General features: G+C 41.3%; 1 protein-coding gene across 1 annotated transcript in view; it reads right to left on the reverse strand.

Annotated features, from left to right (window-relative positions):
- Positions 1–4603: 4603 nt before the first annotated feature.
- Positions 4604–21939, reverse strand: part of galnt9 (polypeptide N-acetylgalactosaminyltransferase 9) — a gene marked incomplete at its 5' end in the record, with an annotated part of 99671 nt that continues 82335 nt past the window's right edge. The window contains 5 exons of the mRNA XM_083913196.1: positions 4604–4968; positions 5466–5633; positions 16974–17069; positions 19766–19903; positions 21754–21939. Coding sequence (XP_083769322.1) covers positions 4822–4968; positions 5466–5633; positions 16974–17069; positions 19766–19903; positions 21754–21939 — 735 coding nt within the window. The 3' untranslated portion in view covers positions 4604–4821. The remainder of the gene's footprint in view (positions 4969–5465; positions 5634–16973; positions 17070–19765; positions 19904–21753) is intronic.

Here is a 21939-nt window from a genome sequence, read left to right on the forward strand (position 1 = left end):
GTAAAGAATAAGGGGATCATTTCTTTTTCTTTGTATCAGTGCCTCCAAAGATACCATCTGCATTGCACCTATGCCTTCAATTTTTTCACAAGATGAAACTACATTTATTTCTTAGATTGTCTACAATTATAGGTGTTTGTTTGCCCCTCAAACTTTGCTCATTAAAACTTTTGCACTCCTTTTTTTTTTCGCTTATTGAACTGGCTATCTTTCCAGGTCTCTGTGCTTTTCAAACATGGCAGTAATTGCTGTCAGTTTCTCTACAGATAAATATACCTCAGATTGCTCTCCTGGCTTTCATAGTTATAAATATATGTGCAAACAAATTCCATTCCTGGCAGTCCAGGGAATTAGCTAAATTTTGATCTCACAATGGAAGTGCTGCCTTTTGCAACACACACACACACACACACACACACACACACACACACACACACACACACACACACACACACACACACACACACACACACACACACACACACACACACACACACACACACACACACACACACACACACACACACACGTCCGCAGCTGATATTGAAGTATAATAAAGTCAAATCTCCCTCTTGGCTAGTCGTAAAAAGAGTATTGTCCTTATCCCAATGAGAAAGAACGCGGGTCCTCTGCTCATGACACCGCGTCAGTGTCCTTGTCCATCCACTTCACGCACACGCACACACACACACACACACACACATACACACACACACACACACACACACACACACACACACACACACACACACACACACACACACACACACACACACACACACACACACACACACACACACACACACACACACACACACACACACACACACACAAACACCCCTCATCCTCCACCAGCCCATCACTCACTGTCACTCTGTCATCCAACCTGAGTGAAAATGAAACCTCTAATGCAGATTAACCTTCCCTTTCACCTGCTGCAGGGAACTCAGTGGATATTGTCCGATGGGCAGATGTTGGTGACACGCACAAACCTTAATCCCCTGACTTTAATCCAAAACCTAACTTCAAATGATAATAAACCCAATATGTATTCTTTGAGTGTAAAACTGTACCTTGCTTCTGCACACAGAACGGAGGCATGAATTCAAAGAATCATTCTTGTGTATCCAAAATGATCACAGCCTCTAGGCTCTGGAAACATGGGACGTACTACATTTTAAGTCTGCAAAGGACGAGTGTTTGATACTTTGGTTGACTGAAGCTGCAGTACCACTACCCTCCAACAGTAATTTTAACCCATAAACCCAAATAATCATCAGACATTTGCTCCTTTGGTCAAACCAACACACAAGCACATACATGCACACATACACACAGTCCTTCGTGTTAATACAGCTAAGCCACGTACAGCGCTGTGGCTCTCAATCTGTGTCTACCACCTGCACCACACTTCCTTGGAGCCCGCTGTAAATCGACTAAGCAAGCATGCCTCTGTGGCACAGAGCTGTAACCCGCTGGATCCATCTATTCTAGCAGGTGAAACCCATATTACTGTAATAATAATTTCCCAGTTCAGTGCATTTCTTGACATGGGGGCTGTAAGACATTGCACTAGCTGTGTGTTTGTAAACCATGTCTGAGACCAGAATAAGATATTACCTTGGAAGGGCTGAAGCGGTCTTCGTTTAGAGGACACACAGATGATGCATTGCTTGTATGAAATGATTAGAGGCAAAGAAGCATGACATGGTGGCGAGTGCAGGCAATCTCTCAGGTTAAACCAGCTGGAAACCAAATTAAAATATGCCTTTCGAACATGTAGTGTTGGACAGCGTGGCTTACCCCAGTAAAAAGGACTTTTCTCTTTTCATTTCATCCTAAAATGCTCAGTTTATCTGGGCTGAGGAGAGTGGAGCAATATATTGGACACACAAGGCAGTCTCTTCAGGTTAGACAGCTGCATATGATGTCTGTGTTTAGGGGAAAGGAAGTCCAAAAAATAGAGTTGAGAGTCCAGTTGCCAACTGACTTCGCCAAACCCTGCCTGCCCTTAGTTACTGGCTGAAAAATGAAGCTAACACTTAAGTTCCTGAAACTGTAATTTCTTGAGTGGTCACTTGAGGCTTCAAAACCGAGTCAATCCACACTGATCCCCATGTCAAAACGTCCAACTATACAGCAGAAATAAACATGTTTACAGCCTGGTACAAAAAAGCTTTTGGTCTCTCTAGCTAATTTCATTGTTCATGACAACTGAGGATATGCATTGTTATGTAACTCACCCTTTTAAATTATATTAAGGCTTAAAGTTATGGAATATTAAGGGTGTGGCCACTTTGAGTGACAGGTGGGTACAGTCACAGTCGGTGTGTTTCAGCAATGAGGATTCACTCGGCCTCCTTCAGCTCTATCCATGCTCCATCTCTTTTTAGATTAGTCTGGCATTACAGTACCAAGATGGCGACGGCCACATTGAGCTTCACAATAGCTCATCAGAAACGTATCGGTGACGTCACAGACACTACCCTGTTTTACAGTCTATTGTTTTTACACAGCATTTACAGTTTGCAACAATAACCGTGAAAATTAACCAACACTTTTAATTTCTAGCCAGCCACTGTTAATTTTGCTTATTTAAATGATAACTGTTGCCATCGGATTTTATCAGCTGCAACTAGCTAGCTAATTAAGCGGACAATAATTCCATAAATTGGCAACACTGTCTTCAGGTCTGTTTTTACCTTTTCAAGCTGACTTGAGAATCCAGAAAGTATGCTATTGATGGCTGCATGATACTGGGATAAGACGGAGGAAAACGTTTCATGTTCTGGGCAAAAAGTCGGCCAGCATCCTCACCATGGCGTGATTTATGTTAGGGACGTATCCCCTACTGTCCCTACCTTCCTAAAATTGTCCCGCACTAATTTGATGATGATGAATTGCACATGCACCTCCAGTTATCTTGACTTAGAAAGTGAAGTGTGGACTGCAGTCTGGCGTCTTTCATCTGGTCTGTGACTGTGTGTGGCTGTGTGTGCTTCCCACTGAAAAGATTGGGGAAGCACCTGGAAGTTGTGCGATAAGCAACACAATGGTTAGATTTATTCCTGACCGGAAGGGTTTTCAGTTAGATGTGGTTTTGAGGTTGAAGAGCAACCAGTCCACTTTCACTGTGCCTTATCCAGAGACCACAGTCCCACCCAGGGTTCTGTGTCTGTCAGACAATCTGAATGAGATACTACCATATCAACTGATATGCTTTGAATGTGAAGAAGGTTTTAAACTTTAACAAAATCTTGCTGAAACGCACATGAGCTATAAAAGTTCAGGGTTTTCTAAACTAATTCAAATTTATTAATGTGTCAATGACGGGAATAGGTGACATTGAGGTTATTTCACAAAATAAAAGACACAAAAGATGATGGAAGACTTTTTGACCAAGCAGAAATAACATTTAATGAAGAAAGTTGATCTTCAGCAGAATAAATGTTTGAGACTGCCTCATTGTTATGTCACAATGCACCTGTCCCCTGGCTGGCACTTGCATTTTATGCTATAAAAACATTTCTACCATAAAATGCTGCATAAAAATGACCAGAATGCAAAATTAAGTGTTTGATGCTCCAATGGTCTTCTTTCTAAACTGTCACCTTTCTGGCTGGAAAGGAGAAAAAAACTGAGCATGCAAAGAAGTTTATTTATGAGTAAGTATAATAATTGGAAAGCTTTCAGTGCTTTCTTAAGACCTGTAAAATTCAGTGGGCGGGTTGGAACAATCAAAGTGCAGAGGGCCACAACAAAAGAAAGACAATCGTGGTGGAGCTGTTAGCAAATGGCTTTACCGCAGAAGAAAAGGAAAATTATTTTTTTAATGTAACACACGACCAAATTCAGTCAGGGAGCCAAAGATGACACTGAATTCTTTGACTTGACGACAAAAGTGATATAAAGGCTCGGAAAGTGAAAGTCGGAGAGGTGGTTCATCATAAAAATGATTTTATTATCCGAACTGTTATCGGAGGACGGATATCAAGTCTTCACTTTTTACAATATATTACTATCATTAGACTGTTTTTATACATTGTTTTAAATATTAATCATTTTCAAATAATTTTGTACATGCTTTTGGGACTGACATTCCCTGGTCAGATTAAGGAGAAAATGGAGCAAAAGGCACATGATTGCTCCTGTCCTCAGTGAGCAATACAGTCCAAAAAAACAAAGAACTGCAGTGGTTTGTGTGAGTGCAGGTGAAATGCCTTCCGATCAGATGACGGACAGCCCCTTTGAAGCCTATTACATGTCTTGCCGGTGCAGCACAATATGTCCACAGCAAATTTTTTCCAAATCATAGCCTGGAATAATCACTTTGATGTGGCAATTGACAACCATCCTATCTTTTGGTTTTGCACTGATGCAAAAAAAATAAAATCTCAACACTCACACATTCAGACACTCTCATCTCCAAAGATCTGACAGTTTTACAGCAGAAACAAAGTAATCACAAGGATCTTGAACCACCACCTTCAGGGGCTGCACTCAGGTGTCCTGTCTCTCTGTTCTATACATGTGGATTAATGTCAGAAATGTTGGCTGCATCAAATAGTGCAGCGTGCCATAAGGTCTCTTAACACCCAGCTCAATGGGACACATGAATTGATCAGATTCTCCTTTAAGACTTGGTGTTGGAAAGCTCTGTGGCCTGAGGGGAGCTCAGTGTGTGCTGTGCAGTCTGTAGTGTGAAATACCACACACCAGCACCACCAGTCCCTGCTCCTCTCTGAACCGTCCACAGTTTGAGATCAAGCTGCGACTTGAAACACCACCAAAACTGTCTCAGAGGTTGTTCTCTAACTCTGTTCAATGCCTCGGATGCTTAATCCAGTTTCGTATCATCCATTTCTGACCGGAGCATCTCTGGACCACCAGGCGAAGGCCAAAGTTGGCATCTTTGGACATTTCTACCTCCAGGCATCGACCGGTGTCCCTGCTGATGATTGGGCCATTCTGGAACAAAACCAAACAAACAACCTCATTCACAGAATAACATATAAATAAATACACTCCAAAGGGCATTATCCCATTTATACCATGATAAAGACCATTTCTTTCTATTTTAATGAAAGTATTTAACAAGCCATAACTCAGCTTCCCTTGAACAATACCTGGTCAGTTGCGTACATGAACTGATGAAGCCTCTTGGATGAGAGGTGAAACGTCTTCCTAGATAAAATAACCAAGTCCAGTTGCTTTTGACTGAAATTGATTTGAGGATAATGATAACTTGGACAAGTGAGAATATTCACAGGCCTACCTGGAACACCGGTATCTCCCATTACCCACTGAAGGACTAAACTCAGTGTTGAAAAGAAAATGTTAGCTTGTCACCTGTTTTAATAAATTGTAAATGGAGCCACATTCATTCAGAAAGGTATTCAGTAACATGTCCCACTCTCTTATTTTACCCTTAATTACATTTAGTGTCTGAAAACATTTCTTTTTACCTGCGTAAAGTCCCAAAGCCTCTGGGAGATCCTTGAAACAGCATCACATTTTTTCAGCCTGGGAGTGCGTCCTCTGCCATCATCAACGAGGCATTTTGTGTCAGGCAGGAAGGTAGTCGACCCCAGGGGTCCTAGCTGGAGAAGTCCCTCGGTAGCGTAACGGGCGAGCTGCAACACAGAGAAAAAATTAATGTGTCACTGCCGGACTCACACTGTAGCAGTAATTACAGCATCGAATAACAAATGCTCGACCTTTTGGAGAGCTCCTCAACATGTTTTGGAAAGCATAAGCTGAAAATGGCCTCAGTGAGACAAGTGAACGTCGTTTGCAGTGATGATGTTTCGCTGCACTGCCTTACGAAGACTGACAGAACTACAGAAGCAGCGGGATTTAAAGTTTAAAGCCGGTGGGCAGTGTTCATGAAAGAAAGTTATGTCTTTCTTTTTTCCTTTTTAGCAGATTTGGCAGAGGAACCTACATAATATGAAGACAATGTAGATACTGCACTCTGCTCTTGGATAATAGAAAATATAGTATCGTCTATCAAAATGTCTTCTTTCAGCTTCCCTGGCCATTTCAACTAGCCTAGATACCAGATGAATCTAAAATCTCAGTTACACAGAGATCCTATGAGAATGAAATGCTCTTTTCATCAAATTTTTAAATGTTGCATATGATTTACTGCTGTATCTTTTTTTTTGGTTTAGTTTTAATAACGTCCCATATATTTGCACTTTTTTCTAGCATGCGGTTGTATAAATAAAGCCAGTTGGATCTTCTTCCATCTATTTCATTAAGTCATGCCTGCATTTATATCCAGAATTAACAAATGTCACTAATGTTATTTGTATGTTTAAACCTATAGATCATATGGAGAGACAGTTTGTCTGTACCACCACGTCACATCAGTTACTACCCTGTTATAGGGTAATTTTGTTAAAAAGTAATGGGAAGTGAGTAAAATACTCTATAAATTAATGTTGAATAATGTTCTTGTTATGTAGACTTATAAATTATATTTGATATTTCGAAGTGAATTAATATTTTTGTACAAACAATGAGGCCATTGACGTGTCCAATTCATATTCATATAAGACTAAAAATCTAAGAATAAAAGACGATCCTCATTAAATTACATCCTTTCTATTGATGGCTTCCAAAAACAGAACATTTACTTGTAGGAAATGTTAATTTTAAAATGTATTACATGTATTACTACTCAAATGGTGTAAATACTGTAAATATATACTATTGTCGATACTGTGACAGGGTGGTACAAGAATGGCTCCTATGTTTGAATTAAAACCATAATATTAATTAGGATTTTCTGCCTGGACAAATATTTTTTGGTGGATTGACACATCTTTCATGTCAATGGCACCCGTCTAGTTTTAGCTTTAGCTTCGGATAGCTGTGGCTGTCTCATCAGCTATAGTAGTTTGGTATCACTGTCTTGTGCTTAAGCTCTGTAGTTGGCTCTCTCTCTGTGCAAAGTGCAAACTTAAAAAGCTGTCAGAGAGATTTCTGTTGGGCATTTTTTTTACATGGTATAAGACTTCAAAAATCAGATCTAGGTCTAAACTCAATTACGTAACCAAATACGTAACTACTTGTTTTGCCTTTTCTTTTTAGACTGGAAAACTTCCTGATTTTAGAAAATGTAAGAGTGTTTCCTTATTGCGTGTGATGTTAAAGAATATTTGAGTGCACAGCGCTGCACCACAGCAACCACCGTGTACAGCTAATTAATGCCACAACATTTCCACAAACCAAAACTTGATCCCTGACTGTTTAATTCTGCACATCCTAACATGAAAGGTTCTGTGATGATACGTATCCGTTACGTAAGGATACAGTGGAGATAACATTTATTATTTATGGGAGTGATCCTCTCTGAAAAATGAGATGCCAAAGATAAGAAGGTCTTCAGTACGACAGCAGCCCTGCTTTGAGGGGAACACACATACATGACACACTCACTGCCTTTTTCTAAAGCACAGGTTAGGTAGTTATGTTATGTTATGTTATTCACAGCCCTGAAAGAGTCGATGTAGAATGCCTCTGAATCCTGACTACTGAAAATCGTATGAACATCGCATATCCCAATGCTTTCTGATGCAAAACATGCTATATCCCTTTCTATCCTTTTCCCCAGAAAATCCTCAAGAACACATTTTCTTAGGGCTCAACTGAAACATGCTTAAATATAAGCACATTTTGTATCCCCCTGAAACAACAGGCCCTCGTGTCTCCCATCTCTACAAACATGTAAACAAATCTGTTGCATTTTTTAAAGGTTTAAATGTAATCTATAACAACGGTGGTGTCATATCCTGTGCAAATACTCCTGTAAATCAGCATGTAAAAGTCTCTTCAAAGTGGTAATCAAATCAATTGTCTGACTTGAGGATTTTTAAAGCATTGAAGGATCAACTAAAGGTGCAATGTCATGAAGAGTGGCACAAGTGGACCGAACACAGGAGACTGCAAGAAACAGGAACATGAATAAACGTCATAAACAAGGTTTGTGCAGGCAAAACAACCCCAGACAAGGATCCAATAAAGACCCAACTGAAAGGACTTAAATACTAACTAATCTGGGGGGTGGAGCAGCTCAGGTGATAGTGATGAGGCGATTAAGCCGGACTAACAGGGCTGATAAAGAACAGCTGTGTAGATAAGTAAAGGAGGGAAAGGCAGAACACAGAAAACCAAAAGAGCCGAAAACACCGTCTTCTTAATAATAAACCGATAAATTATCAGAGCGTCTTAAGAATATGCTGTTATACACAATAAACACACACAGCACTGTAACCAACAACCTTTTTCATTTGTAGCAACAGAAAACAAAATCCTCCAAATCATCGAGCACAAAAAAAGTCGGAGCTTCTGGACACAACAGAAGACTTGACATGCAGTTAGTGTCCTGCGTGGGTGTTGTTCCTTGTAAGATGAGAGAATACAAGTGGTTTTTAATCCAATGTTCTGTCCCGAGGAGCAACTTGGAAATAGGAAAACACTGAAGCACCACTTTTTGTGTCACTCAAAGTCCACTGGAGCTGGTTGGGTTGCTCACAAGGATGCTGATAAGGATAATTCATTGGACTTAGGAACGTCAGACATATTTCAAACTCAGTCTAATGTGTTGACACGTAACGCTATGAACCCGTGCTATTTTTCTCCAGGTGGCGGCCTAAAGGTCATTATTACAGGCAGATTGATTGAGAATTCTTTATTTTGGATTGCTGTCTTGGGTCTTTTGGGGTTATAACACTAAGCAGATTTATCCATGGTGTCAACTATGACTGGGCACAAAAAAACCCATATAATCCACGCTAATACCTGTTTACAGCTCAGTCTGGCAGCCTGTTATACGCTAATACATTTAAAACGGGACCATAACAAATAATTAACGCAAGGAAATGATTCTGCCAAGCCAATTAATCTGTGCCTCACGCAGCAACATTAGATGCGCCATTGCCTTCCTGCCGTCGTAAAAACTCGGCAGCCACTTTCTAGAGGTCAAGCTAATCACAAGTTTCTTAATGAGCTCATTAAGTGTGCAGCGCTGTGACAATGTCAATACACGGTGGAGTGTTTGAACATTGCATTGGGCTTTAATCTCCACATTTCTACCTTTCCTGTACCTTGCTCCACCAGGAAGTAAGAGTAAGTTTATGCCACAGATTATAACCAACATCTTAAGTGGGGGTGTCTCGGGCCCTCAGCACTGGACCTGGCACGTCCTCTCCTTATGGGACTACAGTCTAGCTAAATGAGCTTCCAAGCTCCACACAAACCTCTATAGGGGAGATTTGAGAGGCCCCACAGCATAAGCAGCGCAGGCGGTGTCCATCAGCGCCGTGCACACCCAAGTGCATTACACATAGCTGGGATTCCTGGGAGCAAAACCCAGTTTGCTTTTCAGTCTGAGTGCCCTAGTTTTGTGGCAGTGCAGCGGCCAGTGCACTCAGCACTCTGTTGGTGAAAATCGGGTCTTAGACATTGCTCTGAGAGTAGACAACTCAACATCAATCTTTTTGTTGAGTTTGTCAACATCAGCAAGTGATGCAAATCTGCAACCATAATAGAATAATGCTTATTGTATAAAAAATGTTAATTTAAAGTGGTTACAGCCGTGACATCAGTAAAGGTATGTGCACTTATCTATACGTTAAAAGAAGTAGAGAAGAAGATTAGAGAAGTGCTGTGCCAGAGCACAATGTGAGTATGCACGGCCATCAGCCGTCTCTACCTTTATGAAATGACACTGGGCTGCTCCAAACAACAACACACACCTCTAGACACATCAGACTGGTCGGTATTCTGTCCGTTTGTGCGGGAAAAGCCAGATTACTGGGACTAATCCTCTCACTTCTATAATATTGCTTTATTTATATTGTTGTTTCTGTTTTATGGTTGAAATGCTTTATGGTGCAAACACAGCTGTCACATCAATTATTATGTGATGCTACCATTTACGATGTATAATGCAGCAGAATTATGACTGGAAGAAGGTATCAGATGGACCAAACAATTATTTAGTGTTTTCGTTTCTATTGTATGCATCTGTGCGGTGCTGTGTGGTCACATTGTAATGCTGGCACAGTTATTTCAGAGCTATGAGGCAAGTAATGTTACTGGCTCAGAGCTTCAATTTTATTTAAAGTACTAAATCATTACAAAGGTTATCTCAAGACACTTTCCCTAGAAAGTAGGTCTAGACCACAGCCCAGCATTCCCCTATGAGCAACTGTAAATTGCATTGCAGCGATCTTGCACACAGTAGCAACGAAAACCCAACAGGCAGGGACGTCAGAACAGACCCGGCTCTATGGTGGGTGGCCATCTGCCTTGACCCGTTGGTGGGGATAAGAGAGAAAGAGAGTGAGAGAGAGTGAGAGAGTGACCCAGAGATTCACAGACACCCTTTGATCTATATTCCGGGCCCCCAGCCCTTGGGCACTTACTGTTGCAAATACAGTAACCGAAATAGCACCTCTGCTTTGAGACAACCACACAGTGCATGCTCCAAAGCAATACACTTAAATTAGCAAAAATAATTAATATGAAAACTACAACAATTAGTGCACTCAGTAGAGTACAGATATCTACCAGGTGTCTCTTTCTCTCCCCTTCCAAACAAAGAAGAATCACACTCAACTGTCCCACTCCGTTAAGGCCAAAATACACTACCTACTTTTCTATGTAGGCCTACAACCCCACACGTCTGCACGCCTGCACCCATGGGCACATCACAGCACTATCCTATTTCCAGCCTCCCTGAAAAACACTTCTTATTCCCACTCGCTCAGTGGTTGTTCATCTCAGATTCTGTAGCTCTGAAGCTCTACAGTCAAAATGCCTGCAAAGATAACAAAAAAGGGGCTTTATTCATCTCATATTATACCTTGTAGATCATACAATATTGGGTATGGAATGAATCTGCAGATGCTCCAGTTCAAGATGAGACCAAATTTTTCTATGGATGTCAGTATTTGAGGAATGACAAAGGCCAAAATGTGGCCTTGGTAAGGCTTGTTTTTAGCCTAGCTGATTGCGGGAAATGCCATTTGCTATGATTATAATCATTATTTAGGAGGGTGGAGTCATCAGGCGATGAAGGTATAAAACAGCAGTCAAAATTGGGTTTAAGGAAATGGTGAAGCACCACAATCACGAGAGGTCCTTGAGCATACAGTCATACATGTGAACATACAACATCAGACTGATGTGTCCAGTAGTGTGTGAGATTATCTGCAGACAGACAGATACACACACACAACCGAACACATCCCTGCTAGGCTTATGCCTGGCAGAGATAATAATAGTCAATAATAGTACTTTGAAAATTTATAGCCACATGACAAAGTCAAGAGCTCCATTCAAATCTTATCGAATCTATGAAAAAAAAGATGCATTACGTTAACTGTGTGTGTGCGTGTGTGTGTGTGTGTGAGATGCAGGCTTTGTAGCCCCTCCATTACACTATCAGACAAAGGTGAGGCATTATTGTTATGATTGAGATTTCCACTGGGAGAGCCGGCAGAAAGAGACCCATTCCTCAGAAGCACAATGAAGAATAATTCTGGCCAATTATATTTTTTCATAAGTAAATGGTGCAATTGTATAAAGAAATGCAAAATCACAGTGCCCCTACAAATTGAATTTGGCCCCGCTCACAGTAATGTCGGTCATCACTGTAATCTAATGATACAAAGACACAACATTTTTCTCCATTTGTTTATTTCCCCCGGGGATCAGGATTAAAAGAGTCAGTGAAGCTTTACATTACTGGACCCCACTGAACTCTCTGTAGAGGAGCAGGGGAAAGGCTGGTGAGCTGCTGGCCTCCTTATAGTACTCCATCCCTTATGACGGATAACAAACATGTCACTCACCAACCAGAGAACAGCGGGAAATGAAAGATATACTGTATTATGCATGAATAGCATTTGCATGATTTGCTTTTAGGAATAGCTTTTGTTTCACGGCACAAAAACAGGACAACAGCCTCCCACCCAGAGTGGGGAGGCTGTTTGTCCTGGTGTCTATTCTAGTAAAGGTTATGCTGAGCACACATGTTCACCTGCCTGCATATTCATAACGACATGCAATCTCTCCTGGGAGTGGCCCAGTTTCCCAGTGTTTCCTGCTAGCAGCTCAGATAGAGCTGTTGGTGATGCCTTTCTCAATATACTCAATATGGTGGAACAGTCACAACACTGCTACCCTTTCCAATTCCAGCATACATACAGGTACCATACAGTGTCATTAAGCGCGTGGAAACATTTAAACACATTTGACTATTAAGCAAGCAGTATGAAGATTTGGTTAATTGTTGTAGCATACTCCCAAGAGCCTCATCACCTGAAGAAAAAACAATTACAGATGCCAAGTAAGATCTATACTGTCAAATGAGGAGCTCTTTTCCAAAACACTATAAATCCATTTTAATAGTTTTCAGGAAAATTACATTTTTTACCTAGACCCACACATTTGGTTAATATTCAATGTATCTTGTCAGAATGGTTCATGGCTCAGTCTGAACATGTTGAACGGACGGACAAAACAAAAAACTCTCCCGCTTCAGAGCAACGCCATGTTGGATCGCATAGAACGCTCACTGAATTCTGATTGGTCGAGAGGACGTATCGCATTTAGGCTAAAAATAGGTTTGGCGCTGGTCGCGGTTTGGAAAGGAACTGCATCTTGAGACCATTTTAAACAAGGAAATATAGCGATTTGGCATGAAACACTGATGAAGCAGTGAATAGGTTCTGTATACAGCAAAGTGGCATGACAAACTAATTTTTTTTAAATTTGGCTTTTTATCTCATTTTGGAAAAGAGCTCTTCAAATATACTGTGGAATTTGGGCTTTATATTATTTGTGTTTTAAAACAATATGCCAACTAGTTCCATGTATTCTCAGATTTAGTCTTTAGTCTTCCTGTTTACAAAGATTATTGTAGACTACTTTGCTTTTAGGACCTCAAATAATTCTGAAATTGTTGGATTATGTTTACATGCACAGGTTTGATCAAAGAAATGACACAGATAATGAAAATGAATGGGCGGGTAGATGACACCCACCCCAGATTTCCTTCCATTAATTGCACCTTGAATAAACAAGTTGACAGTGAGGGGCAAGGATTTAATTGGATTGCAATTCTAGGGTTGTGGAAAATGTACTCACCTACACTGTGTTGCAGTATGACAAGTAAGGACGGATTAAAGACTAAAAGAGGACATGAAGACCACTATATAACTTACAATAGTTTTGGATAATTGTTACTGACACAATCTACAGCAGTGGTTCCAGCCCTGCTCCTGGAGCAAATAATGCAAATCAGATGTTTTATTTAATGACGGAAATGGTGATCGGAAGTGTATCGCGACGGTTACGTTTCATTACGTACAGTATACTAGACAAAAACTACCAAAACAAAACAACAAAACTAGCCGTATGTGACAAAAGATGACGGTTAAGGTTAGGCATCAAAATGACTCGGTTAGGGTTAGTTAATAGGTCAGGGTTAGGCTGAGTACAACCAGGACACGAACACCAGGATGAAAGTTCCCCACGCTGACCTTCCTCCCTACGCCGAGATCAGCGGTCTTATACTACAGCACCTCAGTTTGATATGTGGGATACACACACATTGCAGTGTATTCACTTCTAGGAATAAATATGTGAAATACACTCAAAACTGCAGTGCTTCACTTTTTGTACAATGAAATACGGACCGTGAATGGGAACAGCTTGTCTGGAGAGCTACTGCCCTGCATGTTTTAGGGTTCAGGGTTGGAGAGCACTGATCTACAGTAGATATTCTCTACAGCTCAACCTCATATTGATTATGATGCATACATGATACATGTTGTGACTAACTTGAGGCGTTTCATTATTCCCAAGTAAGACCTGTAATGAACTTTTGCAATATGTATTTTATCACTGAAATATATACTACGGTTTTTATAATATTTAGTCACAATTGTTCACCTATTGTTCATCTATCCACATTCATGCCTGTTTTTGTTATCCTCTGTGCTTAACACTGTATATTTGAAGGCATGCCGTATTAAGTCTATTTTCACTTTGAATGCAGATCATTGTCAACACTGCTGTAACTAAGCAAGTTGACTTAGAGCGCTTATATATCTAGCCCCATTTCATTCATTCTCAAACTGTATTACCCTGAATCAGTTTTAGGTCTTTATCGGCTCGACAGTTGTTTTAACTGTTTATTAAACAAGACAGGAGACGGGAGGCAGCCTTGTCATGTTCCTCTCTAAATTGTCAAAAAGGAACAGATTATATCATTTTATTTTGACTGCTGCACATGGATTACTTTACAAACATGAACCATTTGATAAATTAAGAACCAGGCCGAGGGCTGCAGTGGGAGCATTCAGCTTCATAAGATGAAAAGTCTGGTAACACTGTGAGACTGACATGATACTGTCATGACAATGACATGATATCTGTCATCAACATGAATGATTCTTTATCAATATGTATGACATGTCATCAGGTGTCATTTGGTACATTATGACACTTTTAATGCAAAGCTGACATTGTTTGAGGTGAATCTTTTGACAACTTGACATTAACCTAGAAAACAGTTTGAGTTTGTACAGATAGCTTTACTTGTTGCTAGTAACTGCTAACTGCTGCTAACTGTAGTTAGCTGCTGTTAACTGTAGTTAGCTAGCTGGAACTATACTGCTTGGAGCTATACCCCAAACCCATCCATAAGTGCACCTGTGTTCAGCTGTAATTCAATTGAGATCTGCAGCTTTTAAAAATGTGATGCAGAATTTATTGCAGCATGTCCGATTCCAAAATTTTTGCAGCCCCTACTTCAGAATTTTATGAAATGTAATGAAATGACAATTACACGATTCTGCGCAGCTGCCAATCCACTGAACTCAAACACTCTCTCTACACTGTGAAAATGAGCTAACTGGAACAGTGACAGGAAGTCAAACACTCGCAAAATCATGACAACCAAATTAACAAGAGTGTGAGTACAGCATTTTCTCTTCAGGGAGAGTGACAAGCAGGGATGAAAGCCACCACAGCTGTGTTCACATGGAAATTTCACTCACGTAGGTCCCACAGAATATGACAGCTACAGTAACTTGGGAAAAAGAGATACAGGGTGCTGAATTTGATGGATTTACTGTTAATAAGACTTGAAATGAGACAAGAGTGGGCTGCGTTACCTCTGCCTCACACCCCGGCGCTGGGAACCTACTTCGCTAGGAGGTGAGCGGACGGCAGGCTGGAGAACTTCAGTGGCTGTAGCAACTCAAATTCCGCCAGCATCGAGGGTCAAAGTGGGCTAGTGGACAGCTGGCAGCAACAGAAAGTTTGCTGATCCAGTGTGGAGTCAGGGCAATCCGGGAGCAGCAAACTTTCTGTTAACCCTAACCCTAGCTCTTCTCTAGAGGAAACACTGTGCATTATGTATTTCCTGATGGTCATGCTTTTGCAATAAATATTGCATGATACAGCAAAACATTGTAGTAGCTATAAAATGATAAAATATCACAATAGCAAAAGTTAGCACTAAACCAGTGGTTTGTTGTGTGTCTCACTGAAGCAGCTCCTCTGAATTTACCGCTGTAGAAAATCGTTCCCCTCAAAAGCACAAGGCGTACGCGTCACCTCTTTGAAAGTTTGGCGCAGTGACTGTGATTCGAGCGCAGCAATGTGGCGGCACATTCCCGGTGTGACTTAACCTGAACTAAAGAGGAAAAACCCAGCGGAGATAGGTGGCTATGATGCTGTGGCACAAGAGCTCAATTAGAGGCAGGAGGCCTGACTATACAGATGGTGGTGCACATGTGGGTGTGTGAGAGGGTGTCTGCTGAAGACAGTGATGAGGAGTTGTGATTAGAGATGCAACCTGGGTCGGATCGTTGCCATGAGTGTTTCCTTTGTCAAAGTTTCCCACTCTTAAAGTTTTCAATCGGCAATGTTCTGAAATTCAATTAATAACATGAAAATGTATTTCTAAATAATAATTTGGCCTCTTTTCTGAGCATGTATTGCTATATAATACTCTTATCTCAATGGAAAGTACTGAAACAGAGGTATATGCAACAAAAAGGGAAATGTATTATTTGCTCGGTAAAAAATTGACTTGGCCGGTAGATTCTTTCATCTACCGCTCCCCTTGGCAGGTGAGGCAAAAAGTTAGTTTACAGCCCTGAACACAGGGTACAGCCACACAGGTTTAGTGGATGCATCATTTAGCGATATTCTGAGCATGTGATTAACCTTTACCTCCTGTTTGTTTATTGGTGGGAAAACTTACACCTTCATAAAAAAATCACATCTTCCTAGCTCTCCATCCAAGAGTATCCCGACGTACCACTTTGCTAGTCCAATATTAGACCAGAATACTTGTTAAAGTCGAATGAGCATCCTGATTGAATCCACTCACAACTTTATTTCCTTTTATAAAAGCTCCCAAATGTAGATTTATAATTTACTATATTTGAAATTTATATAACTCCTTCACCGGTGATTCGGGCGATCACATTATAATCTGCCCTCAGTGTATGTTGGGTGTGTCCAAGCTTTTCACTTTAAAGCTTCAGTAGGGATGTGTCTATATTCTACATATTCTCTTTATAGCGCTATTGCTACCACCAGATATTAAAAAGAAATGTATTAACTTGTGTGAGGCTTGAAGAGGAGAGTAATTGCAGCACATCACCCGGAGGAGAGTAATTAAGTGTTAAAATGCAGAATATGTTGAATCATAGATAAAGAATGCCATGTGGGCAATACAAGAAAACCCATTATTATTAAAAAAATATGTAATGTAATTGTATTTTGGAAGAATCTACACAATAGACGGACTGGCTGAGTGACTGACTGACAGACAGCTTAACTAATTGCATTATTTACGGATTACCTCATGAACATGGCTGCTTAATGAACACAACAATGAACATGGATAAACAAACAGCTGATGAATCTGCTCTCACCTGGGAGGACATGCCGTGGCAGGGATAGAGGATGGCTTTGTCGTCGTCCTCAGCGCCCTGGTCCAGGCAGTAGCCGCTAGCTTTGCTGTTCCTCACCTGAAAAGACGACACAGAAAGGGACAGGCACATTTTGAAATGTTTGACATCATGGTAGGAGTTAGGCAGAAACTACAATCTACAAAGCATCTTACAGGAACAGTTTAACATTTTGGAAAATGAATTCGATTAGATGAGAAGATCTGGACCACTCTCCTATCTGTTCACTAAATACTGTAATACAATTGACACACTTTAGCTCAATTCACTGCCAGCCTGTGCCCGGCCAAGTACAAGTCCGGCACAGAACCCCCCCAAAAGCTTCAACTTGTTGTTATATTAACATAGGCTTTTGTGATAGTGTCCCCCTCTTTACACTAGTTACTAGCTACTGTAGCTCGGCAGATAGAGCTTTTATTTGACAAATCATAAAATACAGGGGCGACACAGTGTTGTGGTGGTTAGCACTGTCGCATCACAGCAAGAGGGTTCTTGGTTCGAATCCCAGCTGGGGCCCTTCTGCGTGGGTTTTCTCCGGGTTCTCCGGTTTCCTCCCAAAGTCCAAAGACATGCATGTGTTAGGTGAATTGATGACTCTAAAAAGTTGCCCGTAGGTGGGAATGGTTGTCTGTCTCTGTTCGTCTCTATGTGCCCTGTGATAGACTGGCGTCCTGCCCAGGGTGTACCCCGCCTCACGCCCGATGTCAGCTGGGATCGGCTCCAGCCCCCCGCGACCCCGACAGGGACAAGCGGATGAAGATGAATGAATGAATGAATAAAATACAGATAATACTGCATAGTTTTTACTTTCAGAGATACTGCGAGTGTATTCCATTTAATTGCAGAGGTGTATGAAAAAGGTTGAAAGTTGAAAAGTTTAAAGTATGAAAGAAAAGTTGAATTGTGACGCGTTATGGGAGGAAACTTTTAACGACACCCTGATTACATTGTTTTGAGCAGTCTGGAGTTAAGCTAGGCAAAATATCTCCTTGGGCTGGAGGATAATTCAATATGATTGTTTATCATCTTTTAAAAGGAATCGTATCGTGATCAAACATTACATATACAATTACACAGACTCAACTATGGCGTCTAAATACAAGCACACACTGACTCAAATCTTTGAGAAAATCTAATGTGATATATTTTTAGCTTATATTTTGCACTAAAGTTCTTAATAAAATGATAAAATAATGAGTATTTTTCATTTGCTGCATATTAAATAGGAGAATACAAAAATATGCTTTATCCTGTCTTTATTTTATATTTATTGACTTACCAGAGAACATGCTATATTGTGATATAGATTACTATCTAGATATGAAATTACCTATATCGGGATACAGGATTTTGGCCATATTGTCCAGCCCTACTGTTTGATGTATCTTTAGATTTAGGGTGGCGTAAAATCATGAGATCTGCACAAATTATGATGTAGCTGAGGATCTCATCTCTCCCATCAGCTTGAGGTTGGCAAATGGTTAAAAATATAGGTATCAGTAGCATGTACCAGTCAAACCCTAGCAGTTTGTATTAGCATGGTGTTGAAGATAACGAGGCTATTGTGTGCTTTGGTCGCATTTGCCACAAAATTAAGCCTGAAAGTGAATCAGTTGTACATTGTTTATTTGTTTATTTCCCTTGAATATCATTTTCGATTTCCTTCCTGTGTGCATGTTACACCACCTCCTGTCTACCAAACCCGTGGCTTGCTCACACAGCGGTCTTATCTCAAAGTGATGACCTGGCTATGACCAGTCCCACTTCTGTTTCTCCCTCTCCTCCAGATGGTGTTTGGGATTGAGCATGAGCTTTGGTTACGTGTGATTTAAATGTGTGCGGCTTCATTTCCAGGTTGTGACATATCCATCATGTGTTGTTGTCAGGGAAGGTTCCACTCGGCCGGTCTGGTCAGCATGGCCAAGCGCGGCGCTGATGCTCAGTGACAGATGAGACTCACTCCTGCAGCGACGGCTGTGTGGCAACACAAGGCTTGTCGACTGATCTGAAATAGTGCCACTTAAGTGGCTGATGCTCTGAGGAATCCATTAGCTGGGTGCCAGAGCCAAAACAGCCAGTGGGGGAAACATGAGGGGGGAGTACATTTACACAGCTTTAATAAATATGGAGGTTAATTTTAATGTCTCCTGACATTGCATTTGTAGAGCATATTGATTTGCCACTGTTTTTTCAGTGTTTAAATTGATATGACAAAAAATGGTGCGTTTCAGCAAACCGCCAAATAGTGTCTGACTCTGGAGTGTGTTCAATTCTTCAACCTGTCGTGATGCTGTTTTTTTCCCCCACTGTGCTGTGAGCGCCGCCAAGCCACAAACAATCACGTTGGAGTGGAAAACTAATAAGTGTTTAATTAAAACTCATACTGAGGAAATTGCATCTAATTGTGGTGATGCTGCATTGCTATAGCAACGCGTCCTTTACCTTGGACTGAGTAAAGTGAATGCATTTTATTCTTTCAAGTGGAAGGTATGAATGTATTTCCCTGCACTGACACTTGACTGTTTATCTGCATTTATCAGTTTGTGAAGTCACAGAAAAGATCCTTATAATGCACAGCTCACAAATGAATACATTCTCACCAACTCATCATCCCTTATTTAATCTGTGTAATCAAATTAGCTCTCTCGCTGTATGCATCCTCTGTAAAAACACAGCTCTGTAATAGAATTACAGATGATATATAAAATTAACATGCAGAGTATTTCCAATAATCCTGTTACTAGCAAGTGTCTCACCTCGCCGTATGTGATGGTGTTGTTGTAGATCCGCATCTCTGGGTAAACATGTTCGAGGTACCAGCGGAAACTCCGACATTGCAGCCTCTTCCTTAAGGCCAAGCGCTCCGAGACATCCCCGAAATCAACCCCAGGGTTCTGTCAACAAAATAAAGATGCAAAAAGAAAAAATCATCTTAGCCAGCGGGCACTTTGCTTAAGAACCAAGTGAGAATACTAGCTGCTAGAGGAGTGCGAGACAAAAGAGTGTTGAGGTGCTGAGAGGACGCAACAAGCATTTAGTTAAGAGATGGATAGATGCGCCTGTCATGTGGGACCTTTATTGTTCATTCATTAGACATGATCTGTGCTGAGCAAATTCTAATCAGCTGCTTAATTATGAGCCCTCACAGCCCTGTCTGCCTCATGGAGGTGGCTTCCCAGATTGATTAGGGGAATACCTCATAGCTACATTGCCTCGCCTCGCACAGAGGTCTGATCCTAATGCACACACACACAAGCTCATATCAGTATGTGCATACAGTGAACTGCTTTAATGTGCATGAATATGCAAATAAACATATATTCTGTATAGCCATAGAAAATATACACTACATGTATATAAAAGGACACTGGAATAGAAATTGAAAGACACGCACGCATGTACGCACACACACACACACTCACACACACTCACACACACACGCATGCTAACACGCACACACACACACGCACGCACACACACACACACACACACACGCACACACACACACACACACACACACACACACACACACACACACACACACACACACACACACACACACACACACACACACACACACACACACACACTTGTCTTATTACCAGACACTGTTTCCAGGCAAATCCTTCTCATCACTATTCCCCTCTCTGTTGGAGACTTGCAGCCTGCTTTCAACATCTGTTAATAATGAATTCTAGTTGAAAATGTCCACTTTTCGTACCATAAAGTGACACTAACAAATGCATTCAATTTCAGTGCAATGTTGTTTAGTATTTGGACTTGGGGCTGGCCACTGTGGTGAATGGTAACGCCTTCCCCCACCAAAGTAATTGTGCTCTCAGCAGGTACCTCAGACAATAACAAGAATCTGTGATTGTGTGTATGGGCGGGTTAGGGGGATAAGGAGGGAAGGGGGTAGATGGAATAATCGTAGCGTTAGGTCTTTGTACTGTATACAAAATAACTCTGCACCACAGGACAGCTGGGGTAATAACGTGCCATGGCACTGTGTTTGTAATTACACTGGAGAAGGGATGTGGCCTGATTGGCTAGTTTGTCAAAGTTTCCCCCCACCCCTCCTTTTCCTCCACCTCAACATGTCCTCCATGCTGCACTCACACAATGGCTACATTTCCCCAGCTGGTGCTCCTACCTGCACTTAGTGAGTTCTCATGTAATGATGTTTGTGCCAAATTTCTAGATGACCTGCAGGCATCAGCAGCACATCAGACCTGCATGTGACTGCTACCCAGCCGGTTGTTGTCTTGCTATGAACAGCAGAGTGTTGTTGTGGGCAACGTTCAGAGGCCATTGCGGATGTCCTTCACTGACAATCATCTCATTCTGCATGGCTGAAGAGGCAATTAGGATTCAATATTAAACTCTTTATTAATGAAAGTAGCTGTTTATTATTTTGCAGCCCATCTCAAAGACCCTTGAAAGCAATTAAAGTAAACGGATGTGTTTGAAAATAGACTGATTAGACATGAGGCTTATCTCATTCACTTGGTGCACCACTCTCATCTGTTTGGCGTGAGACCCAACTGCCTCCTTGCTCTACCTTTGCTCTGCCGCCAGTGTGAAGGTCAAATGGGATGAAATCTGAATTTTGAATTTCTATTGACTGGTGTCTCCGGAGACCCGGGCTGCATGTCTGAATGAGCAAGTGGAAAAGGGAAGAGAGGGTGCAAAGGGAGTTCAGGGTTTGAGGGAGCGAATGATCTTAGACGGAGGAAATACTTACATTCATGGGAATGTTCCAGGCCATGTAGACGTGGGATTTGTATTCATCCATCCACACCTCAGCGGCCCGCAGGGCATTGCGCTTAGCATAGTAATCTATGTCATTGTTGTAGGGCTTCTTGGTGCGCTCGATGTGAGCCACCCTCGCACATGGCAGGACCTCCATACTTCCTCCACACTGCCACAC

The sequence above is a fragment of the Echiichthys vipera genome, assembly GCF_963691815.1.
Source record: "Echiichthys vipera genome assembly, chromosome: 4".
NCBI lineage: Eukaryota > Metazoa > Chordata > Actinopteri > Perciformes > Trachinidae > Echiichthys > Echiichthys vipera.